Source organism: Phodopus roborovskii, unplaced genomic scaffold (genome assembly GCF_943737965.1).
Source record: "Phodopus roborovskii unplaced genomic scaffold, PHOROB, whole genome shotgun sequence".
Classification (NCBI taxonomy): domain Eukaryota; kingdom Metazoa; phylum Chordata; class Mammalia; order Rodentia; family Cricetidae; genus Phodopus; species Phodopus roborovskii.
Window position 1 is genome coordinate 13,719 of NW_026125410.1, and position 21,527 is coordinate 35,245.

At 37.0% G+C, this 21,527-nt stretch overlaps 1 protein-coding gene across 1 annotated transcript in view; it reads left to right on the forward strand.

The window, feature by feature from the left end:
* Window positions 1–874: 874 nt before the first annotated feature.
* Window positions 875–21,527, forward strand: part of LOC127215285 (integrin alpha-8) — a gene marked incomplete at its 5' end in the record, with an annotated part of 131,197 nt that continues 110,544 nt past the window's right edge. Inside the window, 8 exons of the mRNA XM_051175660.1 lie at window positions 875–975; window positions 3,238–3,361; window positions 9,348–9,409; window positions 10,414–10,459; window positions 12,405–12,530; window positions 13,460–13,504; window positions 16,817–16,860; window positions 18,188–18,244. Coding sequence (XP_051031617.1) covers window positions 875–975; window positions 3,238–3,361; window positions 9,348–9,409; window positions 10,414–10,459; window positions 12,405–12,530; window positions 13,460–13,504; window positions 16,817–16,860; window positions 18,188–18,244 — 605 coding nt within the window. The remainder of the gene's footprint in view (window positions 976–3,237; window positions 3,362–9,347; window positions 9,410–10,413; window positions 10,460–12,404; window positions 12,531–13,459; window positions 13,505–16,816; window positions 16,861–18,187; window positions 18,245–21,527) is intronic.

The window sequence follows — 21,527 nt, forward strand, 5'->3', positions numbered from 1 at the left end:
TGTGTAACAGTCCTGACTGGACTGGAACTTTCTTTGTAGACCAGGATGACCTTGAACTTACAGAAATCTTCCTGCTTCTGCCTCCTGAATGCTGAAATTAAAGTTGTGTACCACCACTACCTGGCTTAAAACTTTATTTCTATTTTTCTCTGGAGCATCTAGTATTTTCCACATATAACACTGTATTATCTGCACAGAGAATTATTTTTTCTTCCTTTCTGATGCCCTTTCCTGTCTTATAACCCTAGATATTTCTAATATTTTGTTAGAATATATGTGGACAAGGTGGGGTCTTTGGAGATGGCTTAGCAGTTTAGAGCATTTTCTCATTTTGCAGAGGACCCAGGTTCAGTTTATAGTACCCAAACGAGGAAGCCCACAACTGTTTATAACTCCAGTTCCAGGGACTCTGATGCCATTCTCCAGCCTCTGAGGGCACTGTTCACAAACAGGCACACACACATACACATAAATAAACTAAAAGAGAGGGTATCCTTTCTTCTTTTGATCTATGTATGGTTTTAACTTTACACCATAGAGTATGGCATCAACTTGTGATATATGGCTTCTGTTGTGTTCTTCCTACTATCCCTAATATTGAGAGTTTTGAACATGATAGAATGTTGAACATTGGCAATGATGTCTCCACATATAAAATGATTGCATGGGTTTCTTTCCTTGCAGGGTCTTTGTTTGGTTTAGATATCAGGATAATTCTGCCCCTTGAAATATTTTCCTCTCTTTCAACTCTTTAGACAAGTTTGAGAAAGAGTGGCATTCATTCTGTTGCCTTAATATATATATAAATGTATTGTTGTAATTTTCATTGGCTGCCATACTTGATAAACTATTCATCATTCATCATTCTTGTCAGACAACAGGAAAATCAGAGTTAATGGAACCAAAGAACCTATAGAGTTTAAATCAAACCAATGGTTTGGAGCAACAGTGAGAGCTCACAAAGGAAAAGTCGTGGTGAGTATGAATGGTTTGGGGAACTGTTTGCATCACACAATTTAATGTGTGACTTATGGAGACACTTTTCTAGAGGGATGTGATAGTAGACCTCATGGCTGTTTAAAAAATAGTGCTGTGTAAAATCAGACAGTTAGTGTTTGAAATTAAAGAATCCTTTTTTTTTTTTTTTTTTTTTTTTATAAACGTACTCAAAGCTATAGGAAATGAAGCCCCTTTTCCTAAAATCCCAGCTATTTGCAAACACTGTAAAAATTACTAGGAAAGTTGCAAAGTTTAAAGCTACACCCTAAGGGGGTAAACACCTTATTATTAAAGATCAGAAATTGAACCAGTCTTGGGAAATGACTCTGGGGTTGTTTAAATGTTCATCTACTGGGGGGTGGGTCTTTTTTTTTTTTTTTTTAGAACAGTAGGAATGTTTTTCTTAATATTAAGACCTTTAAAAACTACCAGCTAACCAATGTTTCTGAATTCATTAATGGTTTTTAAAGTAAACAATCCCACTTTTAGGTTGGGATCTCTCAGATCACAAATACTATATGACTTTTATTTTATTCCCTTATCATTGTCAATAGGTATATGTATCTAAACTATTGAGAAATGAATGGCTTTTTAAAATATCTGGAGGGCTTGGATTTTGCACGTGTGTGTGTGTGTGTGTGTGTGTTGTGAAAGGGCTCAATGCAGTTGTTGGACACAGGCCATGAAAGAGAGTATTAAATCTATTTGTTTTTTGTAGTTCTGATTCTGCCACATATTTTTCATTTTTGGTGGTGGATAAATGCCTGAAAATATATTTAATAGTCAAAAGTGTAAAACCCAATGTGAAGCTCCATAGCTCCCAAATGGCTACTCTAGCTGAGATGTATAGACTTTGAGTCTGGTTAATTTTGGTGTATAATGTTTATTTACAAGATGTTTTATACTGAAGTTTATAAACAGGTTAATTAAAAGAAGACAAAATCAGATCATGCCACGAATTAAGCACACTTCTCTTATTATTGTTTAAATTAGCTTTTGCTGGCAAAACTCCTGATATTAAGCAAGTTAATTTGAAGTCTGTCCTCTCATTTCACACTAACATATTCCTTTAAATGCATCACAAGGCATACTTTAACAAGTATGGTTTTGATTTCACCAGAGTCCTAAAATTAGAACATGTAAGTCATCAAATAAGTATCTGATATAACAAATTACATACCATAAAATCAAAGATGTAAGAACTAATGCATAATAACCTGATATACAAACTGTGTTTCAACTTTTATCTAGAGGATATGGATTTAATTTCATTTAGCACTAATTTATTTATTAAGGAGATTTTACATGCAAAGCTCCATGTTTAGTGTAGCCAGCAGTTAAATAAATTCTAAGAAAGGCTTTAATGTGTGAGTAAATGTTTTCATAGTATGCATTCTTCTCAAATTTTCCATTCTATATTTTACCTGGAAATAATCATGGAGTGTTTTATTTATGTCCTGAAGGATTTTTGCCATTTTAGAATTGAACATGTATTTATGGAATGATTAGAGTAGTTCATCTCCCTCTTGAAGGTTATCTGTGGCCACTGGAGTTTATCAGAATACATTTCTCCAAAGCAAACAGAACCACAGTTTTTGGGTTTCTTGCCAGTGGTCACATGTCTTAGAAATGTGCATGTGTTATTGTGTCTGCCCTTTTGAATGCTTGCTGATCCACAATGCTCTTTGACCTCCAGTTTTTCCAAGGATAAAAACAGTTACATCTGAGCTATGCCTACACAGCAGTCATTGTTTAAAAATTCATAAGATGGAATTTCAGTGATATACTAGGCAGACCACAAAACAAAGGTATTAAACTGCATGAATATTTGAAAGCTATTTTTAAGTATTAACAACCAGACAAAGGAAATGGTGAGTTATTTTAGGACATAGTGTCAGGTCATTCACCACTTGAATGTCATTTGCTGTTACAGAGACCCATTTTTTTAAAAGGAATAAATAGAAAATGTGAATTTTTGGCTTTTAGGAAATTATTTTCCTTCATCAGTTTACCTTTTATTTAATCAAAAATTCTACCATGGGTAGGATCATACATCTATGCATAGATTTTACAGTTTTTCAATGAATTAATATTAAAAATTAGTTGGAGGTCAATTAGTTCACTTAACAATTTAATATAATTACCTATAACTTTTGTTACACTAGTTAACAATTCAAATCAAACTATTGTCTAAGAAACCTACATCAAAGCTGTATGTTTTGCCTTTGATTTCCACAGGCCTGTGCCCCTTTGTATCACTGGAGAACTCTTAAACCTAACCCAGCAAAGGACCCTGTTGGCACATGCTACGTAGCAATTCAGAATTTCAGTGCTTACGCTGAGCACTCTCCTTGCCGCAACAGTAAGTTGTTTTTATTCCTTGAAAGTAAAATTTAGTGTGAAAGCCTCCAAGCTTGAGAGCTGTGGTAGATGATATTCAAGATTCAGAATTCTACTGATCTATTCTAATTTTATTTTTGTATTGGTTAGCTTTATATTGCTGCGTTAAGACACCATGGCCAACTTATAGAAGAAAAGAGTTTATTGGGACTTAGAGTGTCCATGACCATCATGGTGGTGAGCATGGCACCAGAAAGGCATGGTGCTGGAGTAGTAGCTAAGAGATTACAACAGATCCTCGAGTAGGAGGCAGAGAGGAGAACTCTAACTGAGAATGCTTTGGTTTAAAACCTCAAAGCCTTCTCCCAATGGCATAACTCCTTCAATAAGGCCACTCCTCCTAGTCCTTCCCAAACAGTTCCACCAACTGGATACCAAACACTCAAATACATGAGCCTATGAGAGCCATTCTCATTCAAACAACCACAATTTATTTGTTTTTATTTTATTAAATTTATTTATTTTTGTGTATATGTGTACACATACATGCCACAGCACATGTATAGAAGTTGGACAATAAAGGGTTGGTTTTCTCCACTATGTGAGTCTTAGGGATGGAACTCAGGTCATCAGCTTTGGCAATACACACCCACAAATGAGCTGTGTTGCTGGCTTTTCTGTATTTAAAAGTCAACTTTAGATAGTCTTTGGTAGAATAACAGTTGACTTTAGCTGACAATTTTTGTTGAAAATCCCCAATTTGTGTCCCACAAGATGCTGACTTTCAACCGTACTTGTTTATGGAAACAGTAATATTAGTTAGCATGATTGGACAGGAGTCATTTCTGGCTATAGCATCACATAGCTTTTGTTGCTTTGTTTGGCAGCTGCATACTTGTTATCTGCAAACTATACTTTCTGCTTAAAATGTTGAATCACCTTCAGCCTCAAATGACTCTGTCCACTTAGAGTTCAAATTTCATTTAGCCAACCTGGGGTTCTTCCAGGACAGCATCTTTTCTAGTCTCTTATGTTGGCTTGGAACTAGCTATATAGACCAGGTTTGCCTCAAATTACTTATTCTCCCGCCTCAGTCTCCCAAATACTGCAAACAAGCACACACCACCATACCAGTGTGATGTATACTTTAAAGCAAACATCTGAGTGGAGACTTAGGAGCACTGATGTTGAATTACCCTGGGAAGCCATGACTGATAGTGTTGTTACCAATTATCTGCGTGGAATTCTTTTGTAAACTTCTCTATTTTCCTAAGTTTTTGGTAGTTCATTGTGAGATGTGGATAACCAACAAAGGAACTTCCTATTATTCTTCTTCTAACTAGTGGGAATACATTGTAGGGAGGAAAATGTCACTACAAAGAACATTAGAGTGACTTGTTGTAGAATACTAATTTCTCAAAGACTCAGTCTGAAGTTATTAGAGATTGTCCTAAAAAACTACAAACAAAATTTCCCTCTTTTGCATAATTAATATTATTAATTTTTATTATCATTATTATTAGATTCAAGATCAATTTGGGGAAGACAGTAAGCAAATATTAGGATAAAGTGGTGAGATAAAAAATCAGGGACTTTAAATAGTTAATAAAAAAAGTTACTGAGGTTTATAGCTCCAAACCAAGCCTGAACTTTTTAAACCCAAGAGTTTTTGTGAGGTTTTTAGCAGGAAACACAGTATGATTTCCTAGGTGTGAGCTGGATTAATGATCTGAGATTAAAGACATTGTCTTAAACAGCCTTAAAGTGAATGTTCTTTGTTAAGAATGAGACTTCATTATTCATTTAACACTTGTTTACTGAACACATTGGCACCAACTATGCTGTATGTTGGGCATCAGTGTGTCAAATAACTAGAGAAAGAAAAACCAACAGTATCCAAAGAATGGGTATTCTAGTAGGAAAGAGAGGGCAGAAACCAAAATAAACAAGCTCATAATACAGTATCAAGTAGGAAAATGTTAAATAAATAATTAGGCCTATACTCAATGGAAAAGGTGAAGGAATGACTTGAGTTTGGAAGAACAGGAAGAAGGGAGACTCTTCAGAAAGTCTACTAGGAAAGATTTTCCAGCAGAGGACATTGGGAGCAGGGAAAGGAAGAATTATCAACACTGGTAACAGCTGGAACATGGCCATAATCTGCAAAAGAGGCCAGTATTATTGCACTAAAGAGATTCCATGCTAGACTTCTCATCAATGCTTACATCTGTGTGTATTCTATTCCTTGGGGTTCACTGGAAGTGTTTTCTCCCAGCCACAAACCATGGTATCCTTCATATACCCATTGGCCCTGATGACAGAATCTTCTGGGTATCATGAAGGTCACTTCTGAAACTTGTCACTATGCCTTATTCTGCTCTTATTCCTCATGTTCTTGTGACCCGAGAGCCTGGGCTAAGTCATAGTCCACAGAATCTCAACAGCACGAGCTTGGAATATTTTCTAAAACTATCCATTATAGTATTCAAGAATTTTGAGCTCTCTGGAATATCATCATGCCTGTTTCTTTATTCTCTTTTTTTCCCCAGGAAGAAATATGCAAGCCAATATGATGAAATGGAGCTTAGGGGGAACTATGGAATAGTTCATTAGGCATTATTTGGCTTTAGGGAACACCAACACTTTTCATATAATCACACTTCCTCTTCTTCAAACCACCCCAAGAGCTAGCTGCCTGTCATGACAGAAAAGCTTATAGTTCTCTAACACAAAGACTGCTTGTTCATGAGCATATGGTCAATATCACAGAGAGGGAGTATCAGCAATATCCCTTTCAAAAGAGAACTGAAAGAAGTGTATTACATTACTCCTACAGCACAGATCCAGGGGGCACCATGAGCAGTATGGGCAGCAGCCTGCTCATTTATCTGAATAGCATGCATTCCGTTACCTGACCATTCATAATGCACACGAGGGCAGGTCTCACAGCCCTCCAACTTCACCATAGCAGTTCACCATTGGCAGAGAATGAACACGAACAGCACATGTCCCTGGGTACCTGAGTTTATACTGGGACATAATGTTTAGAGACACCCTGAGGTTCCAGGAAGAAAGACTCCTTTGGGTCTCATAAATTATAATTCAATGAGAAAAGGGAAACTGTCTTGCTGAGCAAAGAACCCATACTCTTCTCTAATTGCCACTCAAAACAAACACTAGAAGTTGATTATTTTCTCAATAACTTGTTTTCAGTTGGAGATTGTTTAAAAAAATCAGAGTCCTGTTTTACATGATTGTCAGGTTTCTTCTCTTCTGAATAATTTATAATATGAAAAGTAAAGAACCAATTTCAAAAGTAGATTTTAAAGAAGATTTTTGTGTTTATAAATCATTCCTTAAATATAATCAATCAATGCCATCTACTCTACATGGGTTCACATAGACTACATCATATATTCATGTATATTTCTAGATGGGAAGAAATTTTACACCATTGAACTTATAGAAAATTAGAACCCCATAAATTAGAACCCCATTATATACATGGGCTTTTAGGGAACCTTATAAAATTCATAACCATCAATCTTAATATACAATTGTAAAGGAGAGAACAAATTTGGTGGAAGGCACTGTATCAGGTAATAAAGTATTTTAAATACAAGGGAGTAAGATTAGGTGTAGTGATACATGCCTGTAATTCCAAGACTCAGAGGTAGAGGCGGACGATTGGGAGTTCAAGGCCATTCTTTGCTACATGGTAAACTCCAGGGCAGTCTGGGCTGCATGAGACACTGTCTCAACCAACAAATAAACAAACAAACAATACAAAAGGGATTTCTGCACAGAATTAGTAGAAGAAAATAGAACTATGATCTTGTTGAGATAAAGAAAATGAATAATGTTCTGGAAAGCCAGAAGGACCAGGTACATTTTATAGATATTCTAGATTAGGAGCATGCCTTTCTTACACTCTTACTGTAGTATCGCTTGAATGATACCCTCAGTAAGAAATGTGTAATCATTAACATACTCTTATCTAACTACATAATAACTGAGGTTTCCCTCTACTTAACTACAGTTTGACTATAATTCATGTGTGATAGAAGGTACAGGGTCTCCTTCAAAGTACAAGTTATAGGGAGTAAATTTGTGATCTCAATTTCCTACAGAGTTCAATAATAATATCCTTGGAGTCTATATACTCATTGTAAAGCCTTTAGGTTTTAAAAATTATATTACTGGGTCTTTAGTTAGTAAAGAAGTTAGTAAAGAGAATACAAACAACCCATTAGCATTGCAATGCCCCTGTGAGATTACTACAATCAGAAATAAAATTTCAAATTAGCCTAACATATGGCAATATAATAATTTAAAATTATGTTCCTATTAAAAATCATAAAATGGAAATAAGACTTAGAGATGTAGCTCAGTTGGTAGAGTACTTATATAGAAGTCATGAAACCTTGGGTTTGGTCCTAGCACTGCATCAGTTGTCTGGAGTACACTTGTAATTGCAGCACACAGGAGGTAGAGGCAGGAGGTTCAGAGTGTAAGCTCATCATCAGTTACATAGAGAGTCTGAGGCCAGCCAGTACCTGAAAAATGAAATGGAAATCTTTACCATTTTCTCTAAAGGAAGCATGGCACTCAGTTGATGTTCCCAAGTTGTCACTGTACAAATAGCAGATACATTTTTTGATTGTTAGCCTAGCCTTTAATGGCTGAGCCAACTCTCCAGAAAACTCACTCTAGAGAAATGTCCAGAGACCTACAAGGATGACCCCAACTAACAATCTGAGCAACAGTGGAAAGGCTACCTTAACTGCCCTTCCCTGATAACTAACTTATATGCTATCATAGAACCCTCATCTAGAAACTGATAAAAACAGAAGCAGACACCCACAGCTGAACACTGAGCTGAACTCCAGGAATCCAGTTGCAGAGAGGGAGGAGTGATAAGAAAAGGGGTCAAGACCAGGCTGAGGAAACCCACAGAGATAGCTGACCTGGAACAAGGGGGAGCTCATGGACCCCAGTCTGATAGCTGGGAAACCAGATTGGACTGAATCAGACCCCCTGAACATGGGTCTCAGTTAGAAGGCTTGGGCAGTCTAAGGGACCTCTGACAATGAAACCAGGAAGCATCCCTAAAGCACAAAAGGACTTTGGGAGCACATTCCCCATGGAGGGATACTCCCTTAGCCTAGAGACTAATGACTTGATAGATTTTGATGATCCCTCCTGGAAGGCATCACCCTCCCTGTGGAATGGTGGGAGGATGGGATGCAAGGGGGAGTTGGGAGGCATAGGAGGAAGGGAGGGAGAGGAAACTTGGATCAATATGTAAAATGAGAAAAAATATATATGTATATATATATGTGTGTGTGTATGTATATATATATATATATATATATATATATATATATAAGCTAATAAATAGAAATTTCTTTCAACACAGTACAAGAAGAGAAAAAGAAGGAATGAACATCTAGTAGTCTAGAAAGGATATAGAAGCCTCATTCCTTTTGCTCTGCCTCCAGAAATCGTATCAATAGTTATTATTACACCAAAATATTTTACTATTGTTTTCCTAAAGCTATTATAGAATAAAAGCTGTTAATATAAAAATATAAGAAATAACAGATACATCAGGAGTGGGCAAAGGAGACATTACTGCCACATGGACATTTTGGGACACAATCAGTAAGTAAACATGAGTGTACACCAATATAAACCAATACTTTGATATGTTCCCCACTGGAGAATGGCTTGTGTGCCCTGTGCTCAATAGACCTAATAGCATAACAACCTCAAGTTGATCTCCCTGCTGGATGAATTCCTGAATTCATATTCAGGATCAGGAAATAGATGGAAATACACTTAATATTGCCTGGGCTGCATTTAAAAAAAACAAAACAAAACAAAACACAATTTGGTCTCTTTGATTCAGTGGTACGTGGGGGAAAACAACAAAATATCTGTGTTACTTATTAAAATATTTCTCAGAAATGATGACATATATCAGGTACGTGTTTTCATCATTCCAGGCAATGCTGATCCTGAAGGCCAAGGGTACTGCCAAGCAGGCTTTAGTCTGGACTTCTATAAGGTAAGTCTTTTGGTCTCTCAGCCTCTGGTGTGGGATGAATTTCCTTGTCACTGTTGCTACTGTTTTATTTTCTGTTTTTCATCCCCATACCCACCCCTCAAACGGTAAGAGCCAGAGAAGGGTTGGGAGCATATCACATCTGGCAACTTCTCCTTGAGTATCCCCCCCCCTCAGTCTTTATTTCTATTTAAAACTGTGCCCATGATTAACAGTAGTGAAAAGCATCCAGGATGAACGGACTCATCCTTTCCACTCCCAGCATTAATCATTTTAAATGCAAATCTCAAAAACATCATTTCTAAAATGATCATAAAAGCCTATAAATTGGTCACTTTATCACTTAGCTGTAATTGACTGCTATTTTACATTTCTTTATTCACCTATTGGGGAAAAGTGTCTTTTAGTGTGTGTGGGAGCTCAGAAGACAAATCTGGGGACTCCATTCTTGCCTTCTAGCATGTTAGTTGCAAGAATCAAATTCAGATTGTCAGACTTGACGACAAGCAGCTTTACACATAGAGACATCTTGCTGGCAATAGTCTTTAAAGCAGACATTATCGTTGCCTTGATAACAATTGAAATGAAGATTTTGGGTTTTTGTCACCAAGCTCTTCAAAGGACTATGCCCATTAAGCTGCAAACTTCATGCTCAGCTCAAACAGTGGGGGGCCCCCTCCCTTGAATTTATATGATCTCAAGGGAGCAAGGTCAACATGCCTGAGAAAATTACAATTATTTAACATAACAAACTAAATAACTGAAAGGAGAGAGAGAGAGAGAGAGAGAGAGAGAGAGAGAGAGAGAGAGAGAGAGAGAGAGAGAGAGAGAGAGAAAACAGACCCCAGGCCTCAGGTATAAGGAAAGTGTAGTTTAAAGTCTTCCTTAAGAAAGCGTGACTTTACCAGGAACAAACTGTTGGAGCACTGCTTGTTAGCAGTGACTCAGCACCCTTTAAAACACTTGGCATCTTGTCTGAATGTTCCCTGACTGCTTCTGTTTTGCAGAATGGAGACCTTATAGTGGGAGGACCAGGAAGCTTTTATTGGCAAGGTATGCTCGTATCAGAGGAAAAGCGTGTGTTGTTAATAACACAGGAGAACAGAAGCAGCATCAAATGTTGCCCTTTCCTAGTGGTTCCGTAATCCCTGCTCACACATCCTTGACTGAAGCATCATTGCAATATGCATTTTGTTGTACAAACGGTGTTTCTAAAGTGTTGCCCAGTCTACTCTACTCGTTGCTCTACCAAGAATTACACGGTACTGAGAACACGGTCAGAAGAGTTGCTGGAGCTGTGCTAGCACTCACTGACTGGCCTTGAGTTGGGGTCTCTCACTGAACTACCTCTAGCAGGTCACCTGAAATCCTGTTCCAGTCAGCATGCCTAGGGTGTACATGCACACATGAATACATATAGTCCCCAACACACAAACACACACACACACACACACACACACACACACACACACACACACACACACAAATTAGGCCCCTGGGAAGGATTTGGAAAGATGAATTTATGACTAATTTGTCAATGAAATTGCTATTCAACTTTATTGACATACACAATTGCAAACATCAAATAGTATTTCATTCTCTTAAAATTATTTTTGCAACATAAAAAATACATCTTATGTCTGAGATGTAAACTGAAAATTATTTTTTTCCTTTTTTTATTTAAATTTGAAACAAGGTTGTTTTACATGCCAATCCCAGTTCCCTCACTCTCCCAAGAAACTGTCAGGACAAGGGAGAAATAAAGAAGGACCCTGAGCTGAAAGTCAAAGAAACTGGCAGACTCAACATTCTCCATACATCCCTGTGTAAACCTCATGATCTTGATGTCAAAGCACTGGCTTGATGGGATTTTAGTCTTTACTTGGACTTCAACCCAAAAGACTGGCAATTCTAACATAGCTTAAAAGTAGAAGTTAAGTACCATTTTTTTTTCAAAAGCATTTTCCCACCTTGTCTCAAATAGCATGAGATGACATTTTACTGAACATTCAGATGGATAAACTTTCCCATATGATGTATTTCAGAAATTTGTGTGTCCCAATACAGTCATATTTCAAGACTTCTGGAGGTGGCTTTGGGAGAAATGAGCCGAAGTTCTTATCAATGTTGGTGGCCATGAATTATTTTTGTGTGTGAAATTTTAGATCTCACTGGACACAGCTGCTTCCTGCTATCATAATTTTATGTTTTCTCCATATCGTTTTGCAATAAATGTAAATGGCTCAAAGATTTATTAGATCCTCCCTTTAACTTGACTGAGATCTCACCATCTGTCAAGTAAGTGAATTCCACATATATTCTTTGTAAGAAAACAAAATTCCTTATTGGAATGGAAAGGAGACTTCAGTTGTATAACCACTAGCAAAACTATGTGACCTTGGAGAACAACATCAAGTTCTTCAAGAATAAGACATTTATATATTTCCTCTTGGCTTGAACATTATTGTTTTGTTTTGTTTTTGCTTGTTTTTGAGACAAAGTCTCAATGTAGCCCAACCAGAGCACAAACCCACTGTATAGCCCAGGATGATCTGGAACTTCTGATTCTTCTGCCTCTGTTTCTGAAGTGCTGGTGTTAGAGGCATGTGTCTCCCTGCTCTGTTTTATGTTGAACTGAGGATTGAACCCAGGTCTTCCTGCATGCTAGGTAGGCAGTCTATGAAATTAGCTCCATCCTCAACTCTAGAATACAAATTTAAATATAAATTTCACTTGCAAGTATCCCTATTCCTTCATATTTTTATCATTTGAAGGCAGAGATGGATTATATATTAAAAGTACAGGAAAAATGCCATTTATCTCCTACTAGGTTGGAAGGTTATACCCAGTCAATTATAACGAACCTCTACCTGCCAGTGCTTGAGGGAGGTAGGGATGGACATTCAGGAGTGTGTGGTATGGTTCTAGGTTTGCTGAATAAGAGCCTACCCCTCCCCTTGCTTCCATTTAGTTGATGTATTAATTTGTTCAAACACAGGTCAGGTGATCACTGTCAGTATAGCAGATATCATTGCAAACTACTCATTCAAGGATATTCTAAGAAAACTGGCAGGAGAAAAGCAGACAGATGTGGCTCCAGCTTCCTACGATGACAGCTACCTTGGTAAGAACCATTGTTCCAGATAGTTGTACTGTCTCAAAAGTCAAGCAAATTAAATGTACATGAAATGCTTGGTCTTGACTTATCTGATGTTATCTGACATCTTTTGAAAGCTTCCTTTTTTATTGAGTAGATATTTACATTTTGTTTTTTGTTTTTTTTTTTAGATATATACTGTACATGATTTGAACTGCTATTTTGTAGTCTCTTTAACATTCTCTTCTGAAACATTGCTGGAAGAAGACATTTGTATGAGCAGGGCTTCTGCTCATGCTATTGGGCAACATAATAGCAGGCCTGCCCAGTTTCAACAAAATTAAAGAATCTTTCTAGATGTAAGACTGTTCTCAAATTGTGTCATGTGGAAACCATATGATATCTTTTTAATATTATTATTGTCCATATTTGGTGTCCAAAAAATTTTGATTGCTTTATGCATTGAAAAAATAAATTATGTTTTGCTTTGTCAATGTAAATGGAGCCTTGCTTTTTTTCTCAATGACATCTGTGGGCCACAGTCATGAAAGGAATTAAGAAGTAGCTCATGATAATGATCAATGGCAAAACCTGAACACACAGAGTGTCTCATAGAAATTGTATTTGATGGCGATGGCTTTGCAGCCTTCAAAATACAGCAGCTGTCACCCCCACTTAAAGGACTTATGGACCATGAAGGTTCATCTAAAAATCTGACTTTTATTAAATTTTGGTTGTGTACTTATTTAAAATCAGTGTGGCAGATCTTCTCTATAGTTGGGAATTGGTCTGAAAGAGTCCATATTGCTGTGATTATTCACTTAGTGAATCCTTAATTTTTTAGATGCTTTGGAATAAAATAGTATCATGATAGCACTTTCATTAATTTCTAAATATAACTCATTTCTTGTCAAATGAAATGTGTTTGTTTGTTTGGTTTTTTTTCTTTAATATAGGATATTCAGTTGCTGCTGGAGAATTCACTGGGGACTTGAAGCAAGGTGAGAGACAGTGTCACACTTAAGATATTTTAAAAGCATGGAGGAATGCTAAATAATATAAGAAGTCTTATTGTAAATGTGATTTATTTCTTTGCTATACAAAAGTTTATGTAGATTGAATGTATATATCTATGTGATAACATTTTATAGACAATATATACAGATTGGCACAGTGTTTCATTTCAAAGAATTTCATAAGAATTAATTCAAATCCCTGTATAATCTAACTAAGCAATTAAAAAGGAGGACAGATACCCAAGATTATGAATGAAAAGTATACAGATGGTTGAGTGACTTAGACAATAGTCACAATAGATCTAAGTGAGAAATCAAAATCTCTTTCCTCTCTAATTTATAACATCATATATCATGGATATCATTCTCCACTTGATTCCAACCCAACATGTCAATATTGTTTCCTTTTCTCTTTTAGGCATGATCATTCCCAAATAACAGAGTAATTCTAACAGAGAATAGTAAAATTCCCATTCTCATAGACAGCCCTCATTGTTTATCCTGTTTTGAAACCTCTGGTCCTGAATCCCTCTCTGTCTTTCCACAGTGTTTGAATTTGTTAGGCCAGTTTTCAAATGTTATTTCCTCAAATCTTTAGCTAGTTTCCTTCTCTTTTTCCTGGCCTTCTAAGGTCTTTGTTACCCATTCACTTGTTGCAGACTTTTTGTGCACATACATACTATGTGCCAGAATCTGTTAAACGCTGAGTATAAATTTGTAAACAAATTGTCCTTAATCTCAGAGAATACACTATACTGGGTCTGAGCAACTTTCTAAAAATTGTGATTAGTATTACTGATTAGTATTAAGCATAGAGTAAACAACTTTGGAAATAAGGCACTACCAAACAGGGCCTAGAAGAATAGGGGGTGTTAGACAAGGGGACAATTTCTACAAGCTAAGTTGTATGAAATATTGGAGTAGTTAAGAAATCTATCAGTCTAGCCAGACTTTTATACTTGGATGGTTACTGGGATTGGGTTAGAGAAAGGGAGGCTGGACCAGCTTGCATTGGTCTTAATGGCTCATAAAGTTCTAAAATTAGAGGATAGAAATAATAGGAAATTTAAGCAAAGGAGCAAATACAATCTAAAACAAAACAAAAACAAAAGGATGAAAACCACACTGGTTATTTCATGTAAATTTGTTTGGGAAGACTAGTATGATATATAGTATTTTTATGTTCACATCTGGCTTCTTGAGTATAAGATCTATGTCTTATTACTAAATGTCTTGATTCTAAAGACTAGACAATATTCTTCTCATAAAAGACTCATAGAATAAATAGCCTGAGAGTAAGAATTTGAGTTCATTTTTAAGTTCTAATTTGACTGATAGTATTTTTTTTTTAGGATAACACAACCTCTCTGATTCTCAATTGCTTATATCTGAATAACATTAGCACTATGGAGGCTGAACTATCATTTTGAATAATGCATGAAAAAATGCATATTAAATTAAAGGCAAAACAGAGCTTTTACTGAACTAGTAATATTTATTGAATGAGTCAACTGCCAATCAGTATTTTCCATTTCCATCTTGCTTCATATCAACATTAACTATTTTTTCCAAATGTATCAGTTTGACTAATATACAGATGTTCAAGCACAAAATAAAATATTGCTATGTCTATGAATCATAGCAGATTTTTTAATAGTTTCAAATTCACATGTATACAAATCAAAATTCACTGTAAATGTTTTTGCAGTTTGGTAAAAGTTCAAAATAGTAATATTTCTAAAAAATAATGTTTTTCTTTAAGTAGAAGCTAATTCTTAATGAACCTCTCTTTCTACTATTTTTCTTTTCAAGCTATGTTCACATCCAGTTTGTTGAATGTAAGATCACGTTACTGTTATTTGTCTCCATTTTAAAGACTAGACAATACTTTGCATATAAAATACTCATACAGTAAATAGCTTGATGGCAAGAATTGGAGTCAATTTCAAATTTTGGCTTGAAAAAGCAGTATATTATTCTAGATATGGTTGAGCTCTCCTTTAATCACAGAATTTGGGAGGCAGAGGCAGGTGGCTCTCTACCTGTTCAATGCTACCCTCATCTGCATAGGTAGTTCCAGGATAGCCAGAGTTAAACAGAGAGATCCTGCCTCAAAAATAAACAAATGAATGCAGTATTTTGTAGAAACAAAAGGCATGGACTTTTGATCCAGACCTCTGGCTTTCAACCTTTCACTGTTACTCATTTTAAGACCTAAGACAAATTACCTAATGTCTTGGTTTCTGTTTTCTTATTTGTAAAATATAAGTGATAATAGTAGTATTGTTTATCTCATAGAATGCTTGGATTAAATCTTGTAATCCTATATATTGATAACACAGTACAATGATTAGTTATAGGAAAGAATCAGTAGATTAGAGGCCATCAAGGGACAGATCTGTATAACTTTTAAATAAGTTTTTAAAATGTCTTTAATGTCTTTAAAAAACCTTTCAACCACTGGCTTAATGGTTTAACAAAGGGGATTGTGAAGTGTGATAAATGGTTTTCTTCTATAGCATGGTATGGAGTTCCTATAGCTCTCCACACTAACAGTCTATTCCAACCTAAGGAAACAAGTGAGGTTTATGACCACTCTAGTGAATAACAGTAACTTTCATTGGATTTTAGGAACATCTAAAAACCACATCCAGACTTTATGTGAGTTGAGGATTTGTAAAACAAAGGCACTGTCAATGAAATCTCAAACAGTTCATTATGTCATTAAGAATCTGCGGCTCATTATCAATAAGACAAGTGGAGAAGCTCCATGAAAGGGGATTTGAGGGACTAGAAGAAGGTTCAGTGAGCAAATTGCCTGCTGCATAACTGTGAAGACCTGAGTTCAGATCCCCAACACCCATGTAAAAAGCCAGGTATATCAGCAGCACCTGTAATTCCAGCACTGGTGCAGAGATGGGACTCTTTAGGGCTCAGTGACCAAAGTCTAAGTGAAACAGTAAGTAAAGAACAACTCATGAAACCATGAGGACCTAAGTTTGATCCTGTGCTTATAAATTCCAGAACTGGGGGGGAGGGACAGAAGCAGGCCGATTGCTATGGCTCACTAGCCAGCCAGGATAGCCAAAATAATTTCATAAGCACCAACTTCCAGGGAGAGACATTATCTCAAAAATTCAAGGAGGCTGTCTCTTGAGGAAAAAACACCTAAGGTTCTATTCTGGCCTTCTGGCACCTGCATACATGTGCAACACATCCACATGAATACACATATATAGGCACACTAATTAATTAATTAATTTGGATCCCCCTCTAAGTAACTCTTCTTATTCACAGAATTGGTTGCTGGAATTCCAAGAGGAGCACAGAACTTTGGATATGTGAGTACCAAGATATATTTCAGACATGTTTGATGAGCACTGAAGTGTTTTTACCACGTAGCTTTACTCTATTTTAAATGTCCTTTACTAATGAATTCCTACTACAGAAGCATGTTACCACCCTACTCGGCCAACTAGGAAGTAAATGCAACTATATTAGTTGCATGGTTTCTGGGGATCTGTGTGAAACAAAAATGTGTGGTACCTTTTTATTGCAAAGAATTATAATTATCCAAAACAGGGGGGAAAGCCTTCTATATTTGTATTTTCTCCTTCCACAAAGGCTACCCCAAAAGTGAACTTTTTTCTAAGTCCTTAACTCATTCCTCTACAAAGATATTTGAAAATAAGTGCACATTCTGAAGTGTCATATTTGATATGAGTAATATTTAAGCCCATCATAACTGGTTATCATGAAGTTAGAAAAAGATGCACAGAAAGAAACCACACAAAAAGGGCTTACAGGATGAGGGAGATAGCTTGGTCAGCTAAGTGTTTACCATGGAATCAAGAGGACCTAAGTTTGATACTTAGAGTCCATGTAAAAAAGTCAGACAAAGTAATCCAGCATTAGGGCGGTAGAGACAGGCTGACCCTTAAAGTTTACTGGCTAGTCTGCTTAGGTCAACTGGAAAGCCTCAGGCTGAAGAAAGACCCTGTTTCAAAGAACTGCGTAGATGTCTCCCAAGGAAAGACACTTGATGGTGCTCTCTGGTTTCCACTTGCACATGCATACATGTCCATCTGTACAGCTACACAAAAATTTAAGATGGGTATGGTGGTGATACTATCCTATTACTCAAGAGGTTGATAAATCAGAAGAATTCAGAGGCTGAGGCCAATCAAGACTACATATAATGTTCCAGGTCAGCTTATGCTGTAGGTGAATCCATATGTCAAAAAATAAAATAAAGTACAATCTAGACAATATACAATGTGTAGGTTTGTTTGGCTAAATAGAATTAAAGGTGGCATTTTTCTATGTGGATAACATTTAAAACACTTATTTTCCCAAAGAGCCATTTATTAGTCCTCATAATAGCCTAAGCACAGACATTTGTTTAGAACAAAATCATGATCAAGCAAAATAATTGACCAATGTGCTGTTTCTCATATCCTTGCATCTAATTTTTCCCCTTTTTAGACTCATAAGCATGTTCAGTTACCTTTTTCTAACATCATTCTGGGGGGCTTACAATTTTGTAACTATTACATATGGCTAACTATTACACTTCATATGAATTTTAAATTACTTAAGTTTCAATTGTTTAAAAACATCTTCTCTGATTCTGTCAAATGATGTACTATCTCACTGTTGCAATTTCAGGTCTCCATCATTAATTCCACAGATATGACCTTCATTCAGAATTTTACTGGTGAGCAGGTAAAGACATTTTGGTTGTTGTTGTCTTGAGACAGAGCCTCATTCAAACTATTTTGAAACTCACTGTGTAGCCCAGATTGGTTTTGAATTCATGGCAGTTTTCTGCCTCACCCTGCCCAGCACTGGGATTACAAATGTGCACCACTGTACCCAGCCTAAGAGAAAGACATTTTAATGCAAAACAGATAATGTTCACATCATGTAGTCATTCATTCAAGAAATAATGAACACTGGATACAATGATGAACTTCGTCAATCCCAGCCCTCAAGCAGCTGTGTGTGAAAGGAGCAAGATGGGGCAGCTCATTCAGCTTCAGATAGAGATTAACAGATTGAAGAAAATGAAACAGAATTATATAATATAGTGGGGTCATACAAAGACTGGAGGCCTCTATAGCAGAAATATCTAACACAAAGCCAGTGGCAGAGAATGTGAAGGCTTTTACACAGGAGCTAGCTGGGCAAGTCTGAGGCTTCTAAGGGCTGCAGTGGCTATAAGCAAGCAAGAAACAAGTCAGAACTGAGGGTTCTGCTAAAAGGTGTGACACCTCCAACAAGCTCTAGTCTAGAATCTTCTAGTTTTAAGGTTTTGTTTTGTTTTTGTTTTTGTCACACCCACACTGAGAAGCTAACACAAGCAACCTGCATTGAGATCCTTTTATCTCTTTGTGGTGCTAAGGATGAAACACAGGGCCTAGTACACATTAGCTTTGTGCTCTACTCTGGGATAACCCCTAACCCTTATTTCTTTTGATAATCTCACAATTCTTTTTCTTCTGTCTCTCATATGCTAGTACTACAAGAATGAACCACCAGGCCCAGCATGAGCTCTGGTCTTTCAAGGTGTAATAAAGGCAAGCCAACCAGAGAACCACTCACTAGCAGAGAAAGGACTCTACTCCATGTTTTGTCAGAATAACCCCTTGGGCACTATATAATACAGACTCAGGGTCTTTTCTTAAAAGAAAGAATTGTTTATTCATAATTTTAATCTTTCTTATACTTTGATCATATTCATTTCCCTCCCTTAACTCCTTCCAAGTGCCCCCAACCTTCTTACTCACCCAACTTCATGCTCTATCTTACTTGTTGTCTCTCAAAAACATAAAAAAGAAAATCAAAACAAAACACATATACACACATGAAGCAAAACCAATAAGACCAGGGTCTTAATGAAGTGTCTAAGTAATTACTAGTGATAAATGGCAGCCTTGGGTAGATCTAGCATCGAATGTTGGGAATAAATGGGAAATGCAAAGTGGCCATTTGATGTCAGTTTCTAGAAGTCAATGGTGTATTTAAGCAGGTATGTGTGCACAGGTGTGTGTGTGTGTGTGTGTGTGTGTGTGTGTGTGTGTGTGTGTGCTTTGAAGGGATGCTGAAGAGAGCAAATCAAACACCTCCAGAAATTCCTGGCAAAAGACTGAACCATGAAGAAATTTAAGTTGGGTTTCTTTCTTCTCCATGTATATTGTCAAGAACTTCAGGAGGGAAGAAAAATCACAGAATGTGTTTAGTATTTAGGATTCATAGCTTCCCTCATTTCTAGAGGTTCCACAACAGCACAGCAGACTATAAAGTCTCAAAAGCCCAAATCCACCAGATGATGAGACTTCAGAACAATTTCATTGTATTGCAAAAAGTGTTCAATGCACCCAAGGGTGAGTTCTCAGAACCTCCTTCCCTGTGACAGGTGACTGGGGGCTCCAAGGTCTCATTCTATTGGCCAGAGTAGATGAGCCTGGCTTCTGTTTCTCTTCCTCATTACATCTTTTCTTAACTAGGGTTTTTTTTTTTTTTTTTTTTTATTGCTGTGAAGAGACACCATGACCATGGCAACCCTTATAAAGAAAACATTTAATTGTGGTGGCTCTATTATAGTTTCAGAAGTTCAGTCCATTTTCATCATGACTAGGAGCATGGTGGCATGCAGACAGATATGATGCTGGAGTTGAGAGTCCTACATCCTGCAGGCAGTGAACAGGAAGTCGACTTAGAGTCACACTAAGGGAAGCTTGAGCAAAAAAAATACCTCAAATTCCACTCCCACAATGACACACTTACTCAAACAAGGTCATACCTACTGCAACAAGCCACACCTTCTAATAGTGCCACTCCCTTTGGGAGCCACTTTCTTCCAAAGCACCACATACCCAAGCCTTCCCAAGTTTAAAATTTATATGCAGTCCTGAAACACTGTTGTTTTGGTCCCTTTCTTGAAGAAACAAGGCATTTGTCTCTGTGCTTAACCAAGAGCCTCTTGTGGATGGCTCATTATGATGGGGGAAGTCCTACAATACATATATTTCTCTTATTGGTTGATGAATAAAATACTGTGTGGCTAGCAGCCAGGCAGGAATGATAGGCAGGGCTACTAGAGGAGGAGATTTCTGGGAAATGTAGGCAGACAGGAGTAATCATGTAGAGTCCAGGAAGAGAGGATGCACAAGGTGTTCTCCAGTAAGTAAGATCACATGAAAATACTTAAATTAATAGAAATGGGTTAAGAATTAAGACAGAGCTAGCCAGTGAAAAACCCTAGTCACCAGCTAACACTTTCATAATTAATATATGCCTTTGTGTGTTTATTTGGGGCTGAGAAGGGTGGCAGGACCTGCTGGGCCAACCCCTCCCCCACCATAACATCAATGACCTGAATATAGGATGCTACCACCTTCTTAACCAAATTTGGTTTGAGTCCTATATTTCTTTGGGTATTGTGACCTGGTAAAATTTTCCACATTTTTTTCAAGCACTGAAGGTAATCCCACCCATAGATGAGAAATGTTCAAAGAATCAATTAGCAAGGGTTTTAAATGGACAGAAAGAATTTTTCATATTTTGCTGCCAAAGTTTGAGGGCCCAAGTAGCCACTGCTATGACATTTTCAACAAGGACTTCCATACCTCTTCTGGAACTTTGTTGAGTGGTAGGGATAAATGAGGCTGGGGTGATAGTGAAGGTGGATGGGTTAGTAAGTTTTGAGAAGTTCTTCCAGAGAGATTTTGTGTCACAATGGAATGTATCTGACTCATACATTGTTCAGGCACTACAGGAAAAAGATCGCTCAAAACAGATTGAAATCTGCCTTCCATGAAGCATAGTTTCTAGTGGACTGCATTTCCCATGAATTAGTGGTTGGTAATTAGTGGGAGGTAAAGGCAGACAAAATATCAGGTTGCAGACTAAAGAAACAAAAGTGGGGCTAAAGTGTTTGGTAAGATGCTTGCTATGCAAGCATGAGCACCTGAATTTCTGTCTTCAGTACCCATTGGTGCGGATG